The 22576-nt window shown below is 33.8% G+C and overlaps 1 protein-coding gene across 1 annotated transcript; it reads left to right on the top strand.

The window, feature by feature from the left end:
• Nucleotides 1-16053: 16053 nt before the first annotated feature.
• Nucleotides 16054-21931, top strand: LOC144439342 (cystine/glutamate transporter-like). The gene is made up of 10 exons (XM_078128624.1): nt 16054-16098; nt 16158-16602; nt 16935-17060; nt 17566-17665; nt 18436-18604; nt 19105-19208; nt 19744-19855; nt 20848-20997; nt 21393-21573; nt 21873-21931. Exons 1-10 carry the CDS (start codon nt 16054-16056, stop codon nt 21929-21931), a joined length of 1491 nt encoding a protein of 496 aa, XP_077984750.1.
• The last annotated feature ends 645 nt before the right edge of the window (nt 21932-22576 follow it).

The following is a 22576-nucleotide window of genomic DNA, read 5'->3' as shown; positions in this document are numbered from 1 at the left end:
CATTAATTTTACACTCTCCAGCATGTCTAAAATGTCAATGTCAGATTGGGGTTAAAATCTGAGTGTGAAAAACAATTCTCTGGCACTGCAGCTATAGAAAAAGGTGGATCCAAACAAAGGAATGCTTCAGATCTATATATTCAATCCCCATAGTGGCACCAAGTGTTAATTTTTAGTAATCCAGCACTGTGGGATTCAAACATTGAGGCTTATAATCATCATTCATGAATGGTTGTGACCATGAAAACGTTTGACAACAGTGTTTTAATAAACGAGAAGCCTTGACTTATTTGTACTCATGTGTATATGTATACGTGAGACAATCCTTCATAATCTAACTAATTAAATTAAATTAGAGTTCTGAATACAAAGTATTAATTTATACACAATGTACTGTGCACTGACTTAATTCACACAGTCAAGTGTTAAAATGTACTGTATTTTAAAAACTATGCATTGACATTAGTACATGTGGTAAACAGGCTTAATAATGCTAACAGACAAAAATCAGAGTTCTATTTGCATAAATATGATTTAATATGTATATAAAGAATATCATAAACCAAACAGTTCTGACCCAAATATTTCGGAGAGATATTATATATATATATATATATATATTATTATTATTATTATTATTATTATTATTAGACTTTATTTCAACTCGATAGACTGTTGAGCCAAATAGCTCTTCTCACACAGTGTCGAGCAATAGAAAAAATTTACACTTTATACATTAAACATGATAAAAAGTACACTGACAACTGCAAATATAAAAATGTAAAAACGCAGACAGGTATAGACTAAACACACAAAAAGAAACACACAAACGGGATGCCAACCTAGTTATTAATAAGATGGCGCTTGCAATTTCTTTGGAATATAGATATGTGTGTGTGTGTGTGTGTGTGTGTGTGTGTGTGTGTTTGTGTGTGTGTGTGTGTGTGTACAAGGCTCTGACTGAAAGAGAACATGTTTTCCTTGTGTGCAATAAAATGACTTTTTTTATGAAGTGCATTCCCTTGACAATTTACAGAGACACATTCTACAGGACCTGTCAGTTGGCACAATCATTTGCATTATGGATATGCTTTCTTTTATTCCTACTTCAATTTTTTTTTGCAGCTTTATCATCATATCATATGTTGATATTTGTTTATACCGTAATTCCCCCATTCATGTATCAACTCAGAATACATACATGTACTGATGACAAACTCACTTCGTGTATACATTGTGAAGGTAATCAACCTAACATTATATGATATTAATTGACACTGGCAAATCAGGTCTGAGTTCAATCTGCATGCATTTGTGTTTTATCAGAGTTACAAGACATGTTCTGTGTTCACAGCCATGTAGTAAAAAAAAATTAATCTACCCTTCAAAGCACCAAATAATTTCTTAATTAAATCTCATTACGAGTACCTAAATAATTATCAAAATTGATAGTAAATGCATTTTCGGTAACACTTACATTCAACTTACCCAAATAAGATCTATGCCAACACGGTGTCAAACTACTACACTATACCCAATACACTTAGCATGCATGACTTACGGCTGGGAAGTGTGTAATTTCTCAATTTTCTCCATGACAAGTTCACATCAATGCATGCTAATTCTTGTGATCTTGAGTTTCATTATGTAAGTAATGCTCAGAACAAAGAACAGATGAAAGCACTAACATGAACAACGTAATAAACTCTAAACTAACTTATAACAAACAATGCATTATCAGACATTTGATATCAGAAAATTAGGAGCATAAGTAAATGTCTTTGTAAATTTTTTTTTTTTGTATTTTTATATATTTTTTATGTATGGATAATAACAATGTTTTTTATTAGGGTTAACCTAATTATTTTTTAATTACTGGTTCTGCTATTTTTTAGTAGCTAGGAAATTTGTCAAAATTTGAAATATGTACATGTACATTCCGGTGTTAAAAAATATTATGCATCAACTTGCATTTAGAATTAAATGCAATCTAACTATTAACCATAATGCCAACATAATGTGCAAATATAATCTCCTGTCGTTTGAAAAATATACTTGTATGTAAAGTGCAATTTTGAGACTTCACATCAAATATGATAAAGCACTGAAGTTGTTGACTGATGAAAAGATGAAATTTATTTAATATGCATACACTTCAATTTTTTTGCTATATATAACTTATAACATTTGATCGTAGTAAGAGACACAGGGAAATCTGGCAAAATTGAATCGATTTGCTAATTTTCTATTCTTCCATACGTGTAATTTATATTACAGACCTCAGGCTACGACAAATGGGAGATTCATGTCGATTTTATCTTCTTTCCATATCTATTGACCTTAACAAAAACACAAGGCTAAGAACACTCACATAGTGTATGGTGCCCTGAAAACGTTCCTTTCCTCATGGGCACTTGAGTATATATGGTCTTATCACCCTGAATTATGCATTATACTTAAAATGATGATTGGAAAAGGTAGATTCTTTCAGCATATTTAGAGTTTGGCAATGTGGCGACACAAGAATGGATTTTTCGCAACGAACAATAGAAAACTGAATACTAACGAGCTAAAATGTTCAGACACGACATCATTAAATTTATATATATTCTGTGCAATGTGAACAGAGAGACTAGAGTCAATTTCTCAATACAATAGTAACAGACATATTAGCATGCATTACTAGTAGGAAGGCAGTCAGTCAGACATGACGATATATCGTACCTTGTATCTGCCGTGGCAAGAAAAGCTTACTAGCTATCGGATCCGTTTTCCATCGATATACACACTGCAACACTTAATAGCACGGTATTAAAGGTACTTTAAATCAGAGCATTGCATTGGCGTCACCTCGCAGCACGCCGTACCTGTAAAAAATGAATGAACACACCAGTGCAATGACATGTATGTATATGCATAAGAGGGTTCAACGACCTTGGACTCACTCACATAAGGCAACCAAGATTGATGGCTAGCATCAAATTAAATGCAAATTTATTAAATTGAAAACCTTCAACCCTCCTACTGGAAATGTATAAACACAAACAAATTAAGCTATGAAAATGTGATGGATTTTTGCCACTCAATTCATAATCTTAATTGATTCAACAATAATCACGGCATGAATCTGATAAATGGTTCTCATCATAAATTGTTCAGGACATATTTCTTTGGCATCATTTCATCAATTTTGCAATAGGTTGTTATTGCAAAATTACCTTATAATTAGATATTATTCCCCAATATTTTTCTTTGGTCAGCTAAGGAATACTACGAGTGACCTAAGGGGCCTTTGTCATTACTCGTCTCGCGACTCGTACTGACAACCCTTAGGGTCACAAGTATATTCCAGCTGAATGAAAAAAAAATAATGGGGAATAATATTGTACCATCGCCAGTAATATTTTTTTAAATTGTGGAAACTAATGGCAATTTTGAGCATTTTGATTTATATTTTGAACACAGCAGAACCTGGCATAGACATGTGTTGTCATGACAAAGACACACGTTATTGTGACAGCTAGAACATCCACACTGAGAGAACATGTACATGTATATATTCCATATTTTTTGTTGAACCTGGCTCATGCATGGTATAATGTGTGATATTTTTTGAAAGCTGGAATTATTATCCACATGAAAACTGAATATCATAGAAAAGGAAATCTGTTACATGCTTTATTTTTCAAAGCGTGACATATAGCTTACTATTGTATTGTGCACAAACAGGTAGCTTTACCAGCTCCTAAACAGTAAACAGATAATAAAGAATATGTTGCACATAATTTTCTAAAAGTAATGAGCACCACATGTTGACAGAATTCAATAATTATTGAATTAATATTACCATTTCTTTTTTTTCAGGTATTTTTTTATTTTGTCTGTCTGTACCCCGGTATGTATGTATGTATGTATGTATGTATGTATGTATGTATGTATGATCGATGTATGCATGTATGTGTGTATGTATGATGTATATGTCTGTCTGTCTGTCTGTCTGTCTGTCTGTCTGTCTGTCTGTCTGTCTGTCTGTCTGTCTGTCTGTCTGTCTGTCTGTCTGTCTGTCTATCTGTCTGTCTATCTATCTATCTATCTATCTATCTATCTATCTATCTATCTAATTTATGCAGTCCAGTCTACATTGAGTTTGGATGTTACTTTTTGGGTTCAACAAGAGGACAAAGCTTAACTGCCAACATCACAGAATAACAATTTATCTCCAAACGTTGTAAGTAATTGCTTTTTAGGAAGCTGGTATATTCTATGGGTATAGTTTTCAAAATTCTGATTTCCAAATATTACTATTATGTTTTTCTTCCTTTTACATCAAAAACAACTTTAAATCATATCAATTTTCTTACATTTGGACTCTTTGTCTATAACATATGCCATATATCATATGATATTATCCATCATCATTTCAAAAACTGATATTTATTTCAGATTTTACATGCATACACCTGTACTAGGCTGTAGTCAAAAAATCTTGTTTGCTGGCCTCAATACAAAATCATAAAATAGTCACGCTACATTTTTTTCACTGGTACTACAGTACCTGTACATCAGTTCTACTAAACATGAAATACAGTATCAATAGAACTGAAACACAACCAGTCGATTTTAGCTGAAATAATTTCATCCATTTTTGTCTGCAGTTGCAGTGGCTATCGATGGTTGCTAGAGATTTCAGAAATTACAAATATTCAACATAATCAAACTTGCTTTAACCAAAAAATACCAAACTTAATCTGTTGCTATGGGTATGGTCATGGTTGCTATGGTGTTTCTATCATAAGCATCTAATCAGTTACTTTACTTTGAGCAATTTTTCATCTACATATCCAGAGGAATATACAAACCACATATCTCCCCCAATCTGCCATACTATTTCTGAGTTACAGTATTTTGACATTTTTTAAAACTTAACATGTTAACTATCTGATTATTTCATTCTTAACAATCAATACTGGTCAATGAGAATTACCATTTCCTAACAAATACGTTGCCACACTTTGTATCCATATACATATATCCTTCTGTATTAGTTGTGTTAAAATATATATAAATACAAATACATTGATGAACTTACATGTGTATATATCTGAGCTGTAAGGAATATCAGACCACCTCACCTGAAGTAATTGCAGTCTGAATCACAGAGGGAAAGTTGATGCATTACGACTATAACACTCAATAATTCATACATACAGACATTAAGCATTTTGATGTCATCACTAGGAAGACTCTAGACTCCGTCTAAAAGACTTCTGGCCTCCTACGGTTTGACTGAATAATGGGATCATGATATGCACTTTTATTCATTAACCTAGGGTGGAATTTTGTGGACAGACCTCTCAGGTTTGTAGATATTGGTATTAAGACATCTTTACCTATAAAAATAATAGGTTACAGTGACACTAAAAATGAAATCATAATAGAGTAATAATTTGAATAAAGTGAAATACTTATTGGCAACTTTTGTTTTCGTAAATCATAATACACTTTAATAATGATTAGTGCATGTTGAAATATAAGGGGGGGGGGGGGTTGCTGAATTCAAAAAGATGCCAAGTATTGAAATAATTGCAATCCGAATACACTGCATCTGTCCCGGGGAAAAAAACAATAGAACCACCCACATTCCTCAAAACCTACAAAAACCACACACAGTAGAACATATAAATTAGTTTATTCACACATTAATCTTTCATATACATCTAAGATACAAATCTAACATATTTTCCAAATGAATCCGAGGTTACGAGATAACACAAACACACACGCGGCGGCGACAGATGGACAAAAAAAAAAAAAAAATCAGATCACTACAAAATAAACAGAGCCATTTTACTACAGACGAAGTGATATGAAAAAGGTATGATTTGTCTTTTGTGTAAAACATGCAATATGCCGACATTATATTTTACTTCTATCATATCATAAATAATATCATCAGTGTACTTCACACAGGTCAGGATTCCCTGGGGGAATTCAATCTGATATTGATATCATGTGATTTACAATACATGACATGACCTTATATCACATCATATTTACAATTCCTGAACAGTTCTTTTTGTTTTTCGTTCAAAAATCAATAGTTTTGATTTCTAATATCCATCTATTGCTGAAAACATTTAACTTATCTCCTCTTTTTTTTATTGAAATTGATTTTTTCACAAATCTATCTTTTCTGCAATTCCAATGGCATACTAGAACGTACACATCAATGAAGTCTATATTAAATTACAAATTGTGCACACAGACTGACTCTCATGACTTCTATACACGTACGTAATACATGTAGACTTACATTTTAAATAACTTGTAGTCTTGGCAACCATTACCAAAGTAGATATCATTTCACAATTATTAAACTCTTAACTTATATATGTTAATTCCTGAACACTTGATTTCTATGGCAACAATTTTTATTTCTATATCTGTACTGTCTATTTTGTTGTTTTTACTGAAATAGACTGAACTAAACTAATCCTGCGAGAAAAAAAAAAGCCTGACCACTTTTCTTTTCTTGATAGTGACTACTTCAATCCATAAATAAATGATAAACTGTATGACTCATAGTTGACATACTAAATGTTCTCCACAGACAGATATACATGAAAGGTGACCTTTTTGAAACTTGAAACTTTCATCTCACTTTCACTCAATAATTCATATAAATATTATCACTTTAGTCTGTTTCTAGATCATGGCAACTATTTCCTTTTTCTTTGTTTCTCCAACTCTGACTGCACCTGAAATTTAAACTAAATTTCAAACTAAATTACATGGAAATAAATCCTGCAAATCAAAGTTTTTCATATTTTATTCTATACACCCACTTCTGCTTCATTGTGATTCAAGAATATAAAAAGAAACAACTCTTTTCCATCACATACATTGTACATTTGGGTGTGTAACCCCCTGTCATGACACATGCATGACCCTGGTAGTTTTTTCTATTTGAGAAGTTATTGATGTAGACTGACAGATCAGCTGTTGTGGGTGTGGTCTAATCACCCTTTCCCTTTAGGGCAGGCTGATAAACCAGGACAAATGATATCATTACAGTCTATACTTGATGAGCCAAATGAGTCGTCCCCTGTAAATTGGTTCAAAGTCCAAGTGTGTCACCCCCTGTCATGACACGTGCATGACCCTGAACTGTATTGTTGTAATGTGGTACTATCTATCTATTGGAGAGTAACTGATGAGTCAAGTACAAAATTTTACCTGGAAAGTGTCCCATTGCACAAAGTATATAGGTGTCAATCATCCCCGCTGTAAAAAGTGGTACATAACCTAAGTGTGTCACCCCCTGTTATGATACATGTATCTGTCTGACCTGTAATATGGCACTGTCTATTGGAGAGTAATTGATGAGTCAAATACAAAAGTTGACCTAAAACATTTATTACTTGTTGTTCATTAAATCACTATTAACCTGGGAGAGTCATTCAAAAGACTTATAAGTCTCATCACACAGACCTATTGAATTTCTGAAATCAATCTTCATTTGATACATTCAAGTGTCAGTGATATCTATACCACTGGCATATTGATTTATGATTTCTGGAGGAGACTTCATTGATGGATTGTTTGTTTCAAATTTTATAATTAAATTATCCCATAGAGCAGATGTGACTCTTCAAAATTCAAATCACTATCATCGTTGTAAACAATAACATCAAATGATGTTATTTCTTAACCCATGTGAGAAACATTAAGCTAGCAGAAAAGTAAAATGTTGCAAAACTTATCCCTAAACAATAATACATTCAAATTTATGCTGATCTAATCATGTTAAAATCATTTTTTTAAATGTTTCTGTACAATGCCTGGTGTAATTTTATATCATATTTATAATGCTCCAACGATGATATTATTAATAATATGCATATTACATTTACAAAATACTAAATTATAACATGTCTTTTTTGTAAATTAATGTACAGCATGTCTGGAGCAAGTACAGTGTTGAGGCTGTTTTGAATCATTTTTCATCTTGATTAAGAACATTGTCTTGTAATAATGAAAATGGAGAGTCACCATCTCATAAAAGTAGATGATATCAGGATGGACGCATGACATGAACACCTGCCAACACAATATGAATTAAGGATGATACATTCTTAGTCTTTGCACAGAACGATCCTCATGAAACTTTTACATGTTTTATTTCTTTGATAACGTAGTTGGCAGAAATGTAGAAAATTTACATAAAAGGTGAACGCAATATTTTCACGTACACTTGAATTTTTTGAAATTATTTTGTTCCTAGTGTTTCATCCTGGTGACAGGACATCCATATGAGACTAATGTAACATTAATTAGCTAGCTTTTTCAAAATCAGTTTTGATTTCAACAAATTACCATTGGTGAGAGTGTATACTTGTACACATACCAAGACTACTTTAAAGCCCTGTTTAGACAACTGCAACCTAAAACTCATAGTACCGATCTCAAGCTACCCTTTGTAACAGACTGGAATGGTCAACCTGGCAAGCGTGTTCTTTCTACACAGTCTACAAACTAGTCTAGTCCAAAACTGGTACAGTATTACGTATTAAAAACTTCATTACTTTACCGGTCTAGTCAAGGAAGTTGTTTGAGCACATATTTCTGTGCTCCCCCAACCGTGTTCATATAAACATGATGTTGTCACATCCCCACGTGATTTTAATTTAAACAGACTGGAGGTGGAGTCCTGGTTGGACATGTCTGCATATCAGTGCAGTCCGATGATGACAGCCTGTCAGTTTGTGATGGATTGCACTTTGCTCACTACGGGGAGCACCACAATTTAACACCTTTCGAAACTGCCTTAACTAGACTGGTAAAATAATGAAGTTTTTAATACATAGTACTGTACCAGTTTGGAACTAGACTACCTGCAAACTTGATAAAGGTCAGATTCAAGGTCAAAGTTCAATGTCTTAAAAGAAAGCGTGCACCTGATAATATGGGGTAGACATTTGAATGGTATCTGTGTATTACAGTTTTTGAGTTCTGCAGTAAATGCTAATTTTTAACTAAAAATATGAATGCCATTCAGTCAAACTAGCATAATAATTTAAGCAAAGTGACATTCATACAGTGTACTGTCCCATATATGATACATCACCTTTGTGCTTGGTTTGAAATTAATTGAAATTGAACATTGCATGACAGAGAAATGATAAAATGCATTACGGATGGCTGGACACACTGACAGAGCACACTGTAATATTCCCACTTCTGGAAACCAAAAATAAGTAAAAGATAGTGATGCTGATTAACATCCAGTAGTACATGACCTTGACACTTTCACTAAAAGACTAAAAACCATGAATGTATAAGTAGAGGTCAAAATGCCTTCTTGTACATAAATACACTACAATCGGCTTACAAATTTGTAAACATTAGTCTATGGGAACTAGTTGAAGACTGAAAAATGATAAATCGAATAACATTCTAGTGACAAAAAATATCTTAGATTTGAAGAACAGTACATTCACCTCATTGTAATTGCATCCATGCATTGTGTGGATGATAAATGATTGTGGTCTGTAGAGGAGAATTACTGTAAAGATGGAATTATCCTGTGATATCCAAGTCATTTCAAACACCCAATAAACACTCATTAATGACTTTAAACAAAACACACTTTCCATTCAGACATGCTTGCCATGATAAATCACAGCATACTGCACTACTTAATATTCTAACAAAACTTCACATAAAGATTAAGAACCTAGTCCAACGGATTTCTATATCAAATATATTAAGTTGATATATTCTAGCTGCCGTTTTGAAAGTTTTTCAGACAGAAATTAGATGCACAAGTGCTGTCGATATTCATGGTACACGTACATTTATTTAATTTATTCATCATTTACATGTAAGTAAGATATAAACCTAAATTTGTTCCTGAGTACATTAAAGTGGCCATATGGATGATAATTGGTTATTTATTATGTATTTTTAATTTACAATACAATTTTATCATGGCTTCCTACTTGAAAAATCAATGTGTAACAACATAGACTAAGATTGTGTTTGTAACTATAAACATTGCAAAAAGCTAAAAAAAAAAAATGTGTAAAAAAGTTTGTTATTGTAAGACAAACATTTTACACAATTATCAGCCTTTTGCCATGATTTATTGAGTTACAAACAAGGACTTGTCATATATATGTTGTTTCACGTTGATTTTTTAAGTAAGAAGCCATGATAAAATTGTTTTATTTATTAAAAATCCAAAAATAAATACCCCAATTTTCATCCATATGGCCACTTTAACCTTTTCACAAATTTTACGTTTTAATGTAAAAGTTGAGAAATATGTTATCTTTGATTTAATTTGTATTGTCAATTCAAATTTAATTCCTATCTTGCAGCTAGACGCAGAGTCACCAATCCAACATCCATATTTCAGAATTCTGATTGCATTTTAGAACAGGACATCTTTGCTTCAATTTCCCACACTGGGTTGAAACCTAATTTGATGTGTGACACAATTGCTTCTGCAATAGTTTAGAATTTAGAACAATCAATTGTGAATTTTGGACTTGCTAGGTTTCTCCTGTCTTTTTTTTCAACTTGTAGTTATTTTATGTACAAACTAATACCTTCCAAGTAAAAAGATGATTAAACAGTGGAAAGCTAGATCACTAAAAATTGTGCACATGCATTTATAAAGTTGAAATAATAATGATAAGGCTAGGTGGTCCATTTATCTCTTACAGAAGTGTTGGATCGGTTGTTGAAAAAATTTATGAAGTGTTCAATTTTCAGAATATTACCTCTTTTACAATTACATCTTTCATCTTGACATATTTTAGACTTTTTGAAGTTTGCCAAAATATAGATTTGCATACTTCGTTATACAGGAATTCTCCAACACAAAACTCCTTTTTTACTCGTACTGAGTCATGGAGACTGCCCTACACAGATTCACAAAATGGGACCAAAACAATCTTGGATTCTACAATTTCTAGCGAACAGTACTAAATTCTGAGCACGTGTAGATCACAGCATTGTGACTCAACTGAGATTAATTGATACACACAAAATGGTAACCTGTTGGCTGTGACCTATTTAAGACTGCCATGACATTCATTAGCTGACTCACCTCACTCGATTTGTCTCAACTAAAAATAACCTTGTTGCTTATTCATCGATGAATTCTTTACCTTCATTAAATCATGACTAACATCTTTCTTCAATCTTCTGATTTGTCTTACCCAAAACTCAAAATAATCCTCTGTGAGAGTCTAAGACATAGCATGATCACTCACTACATTCCCTTTGAGCCAATTTGACGCACTACTGACAAATCACTATTTCTTGAGACACTCTGTAATTTAATATTCCCAAGTCTCATATTTCTACTCAGTGAAAATTCAGAAAAACCTATTTTTTTGTCAGTTTGACCCATAACAAAGTACATCTTTATTAGATGACACACTGCGTGTTTACAGCCATAAGGGCATTCATACTGTCACGGATACAGATAGAACTATGAAATCTGATCATACAATGGACTTCATATAGTGACACTGAAGTCTCAGTGTTTCCTCTGGGAATAAAAATCTCTTAGCAATTTGACTGATTTGGCTCAAAATCAATTAGCAAAACCAGACATCCAATTAGCCAAACTCACCTGATAAAAAATTGATGTAAAAATAAAAGACAATAAAGAATTGATTTATTTATCTGTTGTTTTATTTCTTTTGTTTATAAGTACTAATCATGTAGTTTTGACAGTTTGGTTACTTTTTCAAGAATTTCACTTTGAACAGTGGGAAGGAGATTAGCTATCTGTGCTTCAAACTTGACTGACTTTCTCTATTAAAGATTAAAATTAAAGATCATCATGTCATATGAATCCAAAACATAGCACTTCTTTCACTTTCTTAATAACATACATTACCCTCAAGAATGTCAATAATAGCCTGTAAAATGCCATAAAGGAGTCACAACACTGAGGAGTTGACGGACCGCTGTGTTTCCATCCAGGTTTCTTTTTCTGTTTGTTTGTTTGTTTGTTTGTTTGTTTGTTTGTTTGTTTGTTTGACTGTTAGAAAGATATCTCACAAGTTATGGATACATTTGATGATACTTTGAGTGAAGATTGCCTATGAGACATGGGCCAATGAATTAGATTTTGGTGGAGGTAAGTGCTTTACCATGGCAACCTAAATTAGTGAAAAAGAAAACCTCAACATTTTTGTCAAACTGGTATATGAGTATTCGTGGGTCTACATTACTCAAAGTAAGCCCAAGGTCATCACAAAAAACTACTGTTGCCATGGCGTGAAAATATCAAAATGAGAAAAATATGAAATTTGGCCTCTTTGTCAAACTATAAATCAAAGTGATATATACATGCCTAATAGAGGCTGAGAGACTGTGATTCAAAGTAATCCAAGGTTCTCAAGATGCTGGGTCAAATAGTATCATAAAATTGGACATATATGTTGCCATGACAACAAAAATGCCAAATTGAAAAATTAAGTCTATATGGCATAAAGATTAGTTATCAATGGATTTTAGTGGGAGATAAATCAAACACATTCTCAGAAATCTCGTTATGGTTACCATAGCAACATAAATAATATCTCTACCAGAACTTATGTTTTCACCCTGAAAACTGCTAAATGCTGGCAGATGTTAAGCTCATATGTGAGCTATTCAGCAGAATTATAGTTCACAAAGCCAATATTTAAAGATTTTACAAAATCAATTTATCATGCAATGACATTGGTAGTACAGTGATTTCACTTATAAGTTCAAGTCCATCAAGATAACAAAAAAATTACATTATCTACATTTGTAGTTCGCAATATTTTCTTTCATTTTTTGGGAAAAACAATGAAGCAGCATGTAATTTTAAAGATAACATGGTATGAAACTCACAACTGTATCTCCAAGTGTATTTATATGCACCATAAACTTATTATTTCAAAATCTAAACACTGTAGTATGTGTCAATGGTATATATCAAAATCTAATTGTTATATCGAGGAAAGTGCTATAGTCCCAGGAAAGCTTGACATTTTACACAGAAAAATGGTAGGTGTCAGGGTTAGTGGTCGCACCCTTATGGTAACAGGAACGTATGTTTTAGCTCTGGACTTACATGCATACTACGAGGTTCACGAGGGAGATGACGGCATCGTGCATCCATGTTGCACGTAGCATATTTTAGGTAAACGCAGAGCTACAGCTACAGGTTCGCAAATATAGCTGCTCCAATCCCACGTACTTCTTTCTCTTTGTCTCTTAACAATAACAGCTCAGAACAACATAATGGTCTGGGTTTAAAGGGAACTGGAAATCGGAAGTGTTTTAGAATGTTATGACTCATGTTGCTTTTACGTATGTAAGTCGTACACTTGATACTAATATATATCGGTTCACTCAGCTCTCAGTTATTTATTCTTCCTTTTGTTATTGTTACCTTTATTTACAGTACATGTAACTGCAGGGTTGCGCACTGCGTAAAGACAGTCTGGTACTGACAGGAGAAAGACAACTGCTTCTCCTCTCAGTCATCCAGTGATGTAGACAGACTTAATTGTTGTCGTGTGATGAAAACTGAGAACCGTCGTGTGACAGCACTGTGAACGTCCCTGCTTTCATTGCGCTGTACCGGTAATCATGCTGTTTCCCAGGCTAGGCTAGATAACCTTCAAACAGAAAGCTACATCGTTTCTATTCAAACTCACCTTACAACTTTGATGGTGTCCATACAACAGTGTTTTGACAGTCCAACTTCCCCTGTCTTGTCTTGTCTTGTCTTGTGCACTCGTCTCCCTGTTCCTTCGCACGACGTGCCCGACTTTTTACAGCATGGATACACTGCGCATGACTTGTCGCATTTATCTATCTTTCCGATATTGTATTGTACATAATGAATGACTGACTAAGTGAGTGAGCGTTTTGGTAAAGTTCTGCTTTATAAAGTGGAGGCTTGCTCCCTTGCCTAGGTTATTCAGAAAATGAGATCAAAATAGTAAAACGTATCCATAAACAAACGATGACCCGTATATTGACCCATATATCCAACCTCTTATACTATTAAAGCCTTCGTTTAGGTCATGGACAACGGTCTAGCCTACACTTTCATATTATTATACGAGGCGTGTGTTTTCATTAACTTACTATATATATTACGCGGCAAACATAAACACGGACATACAAATATGTTCCTAATTATCGAAGTACAAAAAATATTTTCAACTTTGATTTACAATGAAATAGTAAAGACAATCGTATGAATTTATCTTGGCGAAGATAGCCCGCTTGTGCAATGCAATGTGAAACAACGGCACATGGTGAAACATTCTAACAAGGTACTAGGTAACACAAATATTCAAATTGGTGCATGTAAAACCATAACTTTTAACAACAGTTTCCAACTACATGCAAACATTTAAGTGATAGAAATGACACATGTATAATCACAAGTCCACTGTAGTCCAGTGGTAAAGTTTCTGTATTCCAATTCAAAGGTTAAGTAAGCATTATCTATGTCTAGTAAACGGATGGGAGACAAGGAGAAGAAATTACATAGACACAAATTACTCAAAATTCTCTAATTACCAACTACTCATTGTCAGACTCAAATAAGCTGCTCAGTGTGGGACACTAATTAGATGCTCAGTGTCAGACACAAAAAAGTCACTCAGTGTCGGACTCAAATCAGATGCTCAGTGTCAAACTCAAATAAGTCTCTCAGTATAGGACACAAATTAGAAGCTCAGTGTCAGACGCAAATTAGATGCTGTGTCGACATGTCAGACTAAAATAAGTCGCTCAGTATCGGACTCAAATTAGATGCTCAGTATCGGATTCAAAATAGATGCTCAGTGTCTGACACATATTAGCTGCTCAGTGTCAGACACAAATTAGATGCTCAGTGTCAGACTAAAATAGCGCCCCATACGGTCGTACGATTGACTTCTTCTTTTTTTATTCGTGTGTTGCCTTATTGCGAGCACGTGCAACTATTCGAATCTTGGCTAACGGTATATGACTTGAAAGCTGTTAAGGGTGTGTCGAATTTAATTGCCTGTCGAATTTAGTATTAGTTGTTGCAACTATTCATTGCAATGCGCGTTGAATTTCTCATGTACCTAAGCTAATAATTACATTCGGCATAAGTTCGACATTTATCCTGAGCCTAAAATTAACATGTCCGAATGAGACTACTACGTTTTCTCCTTCCTTAAAGATATGACGACTACTGTTTATTTTTTATTTTAGGTGATTAAAATGATATAGACCTGAATCAAATGTATGTTCGACTCGACTCGGAGCCTGTATATGTATATGTTGATGGTAGAAGAAAATCAAGTAGGGTTTTTCGTCTCTGCAAGCCTGTTTCGTGATTTACTCGTCAGGTGATGCTGATGTATATATATATATATATATATATATATATATATATATATATATATATATATATATATATATATATATATATATATATATATATATATATATATAGGAAGTCAGTGGTAAGATTTGTCCGTAGTACAGTGCTCGATACGTCTGCACGCAGAGCGGAGTATATGTTGAGGGTAGAAGAAAATCAAGTCGGGTGAGTAAATCACTCGTCAGGAGATGTTGAATATATATATATATATATATATATATATATATATATATATATATATATAAACAATGAATATATATATATATATATATATATATATATATATATATATATATATATATATATATATATATATAAATGTCCACGTGGTTGTATCAAACGGGGCTAGTGAATGGTTTAAAATGGGCTGTAATATATGGTAGAACACGTAATTATACGGTTGGTGAATTTGCTATGGAGGTTTTACAAAAGTGTGATAGTAGTTTTCAATGAAAACCTTTCTGTTCATGGAGGGTCTAGTAAGTATAGTGGTTTTAATACGCATTATCGTTGTCGACAACTTCTAAATCAGTGACTTTTTCTTATTTCTACAACAATCGAAGACCCCCCCCCCCGATAACGATAGTTACATTGCCCTTATCAACTTGCCAGCACTATCACACAAGATGGCTCAGTTGCGAACAAGAGAAAGTCAGCTTCAGACGAACAAGGTAATAGTTCACACCGATGAACCAAACAATGATGTGTGTAAAACTCAAGAAATTAAAAGAAGAAAGAAGACGAAAAGGATACAGAGGATGACGCAGTGGTACTAAAACGACAGCTAAACTTGTTTTTCTGCATCACAATCATCGTCGGTATTACCATTGGATCTGGGATTTTCATTTCTCCGAAGGGCGTCCTTGTAAACACCAAATCAGTTGGAATGTCACTAGTTGTATGGGCCTCGTGTGGAATTTTGGTAATGTTCGGTGGACTAATATACGCAGAGCTTGGTACAACATTTGGAAAATCTGGTGGAGATTATGTATACATCAACGAAGTGTTCGGGCCATTGCCAGCATTTCTGGTAGTCTGGACTGTGATTGTAATATCTACACCTGCAACGGCTTCAATTTTGTCCATTACCTTTGCAACCTATCTTACAAAACCTTTCTTTCCAGAATGTGAAACGCCAAAAACTGTGGTGACTCTCGTCGCCATAGCCTGTTTAAGTAAGTAAATTACAATGTATTAAATAGAGTGTATTAAATGATTCATTATATTCGAATACATTTTTTAACAAATTACAGTTCACAAACCTGACCCTAAAACGCCCCCTTTCACAGTTATTCTGTGCCCGTATGTCACAGTTTAAAGTGCCGTATATCACGAATCCACTTTGTCAGACAGAACTGCTACATAATATTTGCATCAAAAGTGTCAAATATATGCATGCGTAGATTATATAGGACTTGTAGTAGAGTTAATGATAGAATTATACCCATTTAGAGTGATTTAAGGAAGATGCCAATTACAATGTTGTTGTGGTTTTTTTTATTTACAGTGGTTGTTTACTTCGTGAACAGTTTGAAAGTGAAAGCAGCTGCACAAACGCAAAACATTTTTGCTGTTGCCAAGGTTACTGGACTGATTATGATAATCATTGGTGGAATAGTTCAACTTTTTAGAGGTGAGTACGTGTTTTCTAATCACATATTGTAGACGATGTGATAACTCAAATTTCTCGAGGTGAGAAAGTGTTTTCTACTCTAGTTGAGTAAACTATAACAGTTGTCACATGGTAATGTGTTAAAAATATGTTCATGCGTATGTGTTTGTATTTGTGGAGGGGTGGATGTGTGTGTCTGCCTGCTTGCCCGCTTTTATGTCTGTCTGTCTGTCTGTCTGTCTGTCTGTCTGTGTTTATGTGTCTAGTGTATATTTGTTTTATCATTTTAATTAAAACTCTTGTATACATTACCTTACTGTGTAAATATAACGAATCAAACCAATATATTCAGAAATCTAGCTATTTATGGCAAATCCATACCTTCACGACTGTATCCAATACAATGCAAATTTCAGGCATGTTGTTGTTGTTTTTGTTTTTGTTGTTGTTGTTGTTGTTGTTGTTTATTTGCTAAATGTGCGAAAGATATGGAACGATCACGCATTGTAACATTTCTCCAATACAGGCAAGACGGAATACCTCAAAAACGACTTCGAAGAAGGAACGGGGTCTGTTCTTGACATCTCCTTAGCGTTCTACTCGGCATTATTTGCATATGGAGGAATGTAGGTGTCTGTCGTGAAGAATATAAATATTGCAGTTCCTTATTTCTTTTATTATATACCTAATAGCGTACTTACGGGAACACCACCCGGGCCGTAAAGAAAAGATATGGCAGTCCATCCATCCGTGGATTTGTCCATGGACAACCATACCAACAAAGCATAGTACACATACATGACAATCACAATAGTGCACATACGGACGTTGCAAGGCCTTGAACTGTATGGCAAAATGGATATGTTTGTCCTAAAAAGTACATAGTTTGACTCTCATCCGCGTAGGTTCAGTACATAAAAACAAAATTCCAGTGTCTACTCAAACATTATAAATGGTGAGCTTTCTAATGATACCTTGGCCTTTGTCCCTGTCGATCATGTTCAGTCAACTAACCGAAATTTGTCTTTCGACCGTAGCTCATTAAGTTTAATACACAGCGTGTGTGATCCCATATTATTAGAGGTAAATAGTATTGTGCTTGGGTGATCAATTCACATCACTTGCTCATATGAATTTGTAAGATCACATTTTAGATACATATTAACAGTACATTCGTGCTGGGGAATATGTTGTCGAACGAAGAAGATTGTTCTTGTAAAATTTGATTATTTACATGTAACATCATTGAAGTCAAAATAACTACTGTAGAATGTAATCATATCGATCGTGCCTACTACCGATACATTATACGCAGATATTTTGTTCGTAAGTAAATCAATAGAATCCATGATCATTGCATTATTTTTCCATCTGCACCTTTCAAAAATATATATAGGAATAACGCGAACATGTTAACTGAAGAAATACAGAATCCAAGTAGAAACCTTCCGATTGCTGTTGTTGTTGCCGAGGTTACTATCACACTAATATATGTGTCAACCAACATAGCTTATTTAACTGTAATGTCTGGTGATGAACTCCTAGCATCGGATGCTGTCGCTCTGGTAAGTCAAAACGATCCATTTTTAAGATTACATTTCCGATGTATTTCTGTCACACCTCATTCTGTCGAGAATGGCAGATTCACTGTGCCTAAAAGACCTTCACTATAGACAACCAACACTTATATTATCGCTGCCAGTCCATGTATGTAATGCAATGTAATGTAATGTAATGTAATGTAATGTATGTATGTATGTATGTATGTATGTATGTATGTATGTATGTATGTCTGTCTGTCTGTCTGTCTGTCTGTCTGTCTGTGTTTATGTGTCTAGTGTATGTATGTATGTATGTATGTATGTATGTATGTATGTATGTATGTATGTCTGTCTGTATGTATGTATATATGTCTGTCTGTCTGTCTGTCTGTCTGTCTGTATGTCTGTCTGTCTGTCTGTCTGTCTGTCTGTCTGTCTGTCTGTATGTATGTATGTATGTATGTATGTATGTATGTATGTATGTATGTATGTATGTATGTATGTAATTTTTCTTTATCTTCCAGACATTTGCAGACAAGATTTTGGGTTCGTTTTCCTGGATAATTCCTGTCATTGTCGCTATTTCTATATATGGCTCACTCAATGGAGGAACTTTATCAAGAACAAGGTATCAATATTCAGTATGCAGTATAATCATATATGTGTCAATAGTTTTGATATGCATTAATAGAAAACTTCTATAAATTTACAATATACAATGACATTTTGCAGTTGCTATGGGTTCTGTCTTTCTCAAACGTCATTCACTTACCTACACATCCTTGTTGTCATCTGTAAACCATAATTTTAATATTGCTATGAGCCAGGACTGATCTTGCTCGCATTCAGTTTTTGGAATTTGACTACCCAATAGTGATGTTATCTTTGCAAAAGACACTTAGCTGTTACTAAGGGCAAGGTTAACGTTGTAATTGCTCGGAACGGTTGTGTCATAATGTTTTGTACCGTGTACCATATCGGCTAGACACCATCTATCAACTTTCCAACAAATTTCAACCTCACATTCTGGTCACATTTTGGACATGTCGTCTTGTGTTGAGCAATTGTTTGTTTAATCAATGCATTTTGTTCCTATCCCCACCCTATAGTTTTATGAGCTGAAAAATGCAAAAAAAACAGGCTGTGTTTCTCTTTACGTCTAGACTTTGCTTTGTTTGTGCTCGTGATGGATATCTTCCAGATATCTTATCCATGATTCATATTAAATACAAGACACCGCTACCGTCACTATTAGCGATGGAAATCCTTTCTGTGGTAAGTCATTTTCGTTTTAACTTCCGTGTGTTTTCTTCAGAACAAACAAATGATGTGTTTCATATACGTTGAGATTAGTGTCATACGGGCCTATCATCATTTTGTGATTTTTTTTCACTTTTAACTATTCTAATAGTATTCACGTGTGGTTTCTTGTCTCAGGAAGGCCAACCTTTATTCCGAAAGGTAACGAGGTAAACCTGTGAAATAAAGTTGACTAGAGTGAAAAGGGCCTAGTGACAAAAGTTTTTTTTTGTTATCTTTTTAAAATGACATATTTCTCAAAGCTGCAATGACATTTTCTGGGTTTGCTGTTTCCTCTCCAATCTCAAAAAATAATTCCTGCGTTCAGACAGCTAAGGTGGGGAATAGTTTTGCTTAATAAATCTAACATATTGTCATTTTGGCCTTTTAGCCTTTTTCTATTAAAAAAATTAGCATATTTGTTGTTAAAAAAATTAGCATATTTGTTGTTAGATTTTTGTATGGGATTTATAATTAGGGTTGGGCCTAAAAAAATAATTGTGTCGTTCCGCTTACTCGACCACACCTAGTTTTTCACTGCTGACCTTAAACCTTTTTTACGTATTCGACAAAAAAATAATAAAATCGCAAAAACTGTGAAGTCTCACGAGAAATAGTGGATGCTGAAACTGGCATCAACTTAAAAAGACAATATAAACCTGTTCTTCCAATCTGTAATGGCTGTCCTTGTCATAGGAAGAAATAAACAACACTAAACAACACAGTGACCATTTGGCAAACAATGGAAAGCCTGAACTTGACACTCACATAGAAAAAATATATAATAACATAAAATAAAAAATCTACCTACCCCAACTATTCTAAATTTGAGCGTAATCGGAACCACACAATATTTTATTAGGCCTTATAATTTAATATCCACGCCATATTATACATCAGATATCCTACTGTGGCAGAAATAATTTGAATCTGATAGAGTTATTCTTATGTTTGCTTTGCGATTTCAGTTTGTAGTGATTGTTTCTTCATTTGCTGGAGACACTATCTATCAGTTATTGAATTTTACCTCTATTTCAAGTTGGTTGATTCCATGTGGATCTACCGCTTCACTTCTGTACCTACGATGGAAGCGACCAGACATTCCTCGACCGTTTAAGGTAGATTTTCCTCTGTTTTCTTGGAGCATGTGACACAGACAGTGTTAACATAATACCGTCGCTCCCCTTATACCTCCGTGGTCGGAGGGAGGGGGAGGGGAGGGGGCCAATTGTCTTGATTGTTTTTCAGCAAAAAATGTAGAAACGTAAATATATTTATTTTTCGGGTAAGTAATGGGTCCGCCACTCGCATGGTGTGCAAAACTCACAAGACAGTGCAGAGGATGAATTACATTACGATATTTCGATAATAATCTCTGAATAAACATGGTGATGCCAGTATACGTATCAAGATAACGTAGTTCGGAATACTGTCCGTCAGGAACTAGTCTACTACCTTGTACGTTCCATTCGAAATTATATAATATAAAATTCTGTTATGGTTCTACTTCAAGGTTCCTATAATCATACCCGTGATATTCTTTATATGGGTAATGTTCCTGGAAGTAACTGGAGTAATCGCGGCACCTGTTGAAGGAGGAATTGGTATAGCAATTATACTAAGTGGTGTACCAGTATACTACTTTGGAAAGTGGAAAAACAAACCCAGATCTTTTATGAACTTTACAGGTGGGAGTCAATGTATTATTATACCAAAACTATCAAGTTATGGTTTTCAACTACAATGACTGTGGATGATTCAATATAATATTCATCAATGCCCTACGTTTTACATACATACATACATACATACATACATACATACATACATAAATACATACATACATACATATATACATGATTATTATATTAGGATATACTTCAGTATTAAGACTTTAGCCAATCCTTGAGAATATTAGAACGGTCTGTTATTTTTTATCATTCGGCATACTACTTGTATATAACACAACTCTTTTATTTTCAAACAGGTAAAGTCTCAAGATTTCTACAGAGATATCTACTTGTGGTGAAACAAGAAAAAGAAACTTTCTAACGCAAACTGAACAAAACAAAATTCGAAAATTACTGTCTGGTAGTTTAATGATAAGTTACTCAAGAAAACGTTTGATACAGAAACAAACATTAGCTATGTATACAGTTCAAATATTATATTTCATACAATTCTCGTTTGCATTATGCCTTTTATAATGGAAAGATATTACATTTTAACACATTGCTCCATTTTTGTTGAATAAAATTTTATTTCGTAACGTTTTCTATTTTCACATATTCAATCAAGTGATCAATCACAGAGACCAACATATATTTACGTACATAAGTTCGTACACACACACACACACACATATATATATATATATATATATTACATACATACATATATACATACATACATACATACATACACATACACACATATATACACACACATACACACATACATACACACATACATACATACATACATACATACATACATACATACATACATACATACATACATACGTACGTACGTACAATACTTCTCTTTATATATATCTAGAGGATCCATCACTGTTATCACACTGAAATCATCATAAATTGGACATAATGCTGATATAGCATATAACGTTCTTATATCTTTTTTCTTATTTTCAAACAGATAAAATCGGAAGATTTTTACAGAAATATCTTCTCGTAG

The sequence above is a fragment of the Glandiceps talaboti genome, chromosome 8 (genome assembly GCF_964340395.1).
Source record: "Glandiceps talaboti chromosome 8, keGlaTala1.1, whole genome shotgun sequence".
NCBI lineage: Eukaryota > Metazoa > Hemichordata > Enteropneusta > Spengelidae > Glandiceps > Glandiceps talaboti.
Note: the sequence above shows the minus strand (reverse complement) of the source record. Positions and strands in the feature narration are given on the sequence as shown.

Excerpts from the sequence above, each read along its gene's own strand:
- LOC144439342 (XM_078128624.1), top strand. The coding sequence starts at position 16,054 with ATGGCTCAGTTGCGAACAAGAGAAAGTCAGCTTCAGACGAACAAG. Across the intron at positions 18,605-19,104 it reads CATCGGATGCTGTCGCTCTG|ACATTTGCAGACAAGATTTT; the intron begins GTAAGTCAAAAC and ends TTTATCTTCCAG. Across the intron at positions 21,574-21,872 it reads TATGAACTTTACAGGTGGGA|TCTCAAGATTTCTACAGAGA; the intron begins GTCAATGTATTA and ends AAACAGGTAAAG.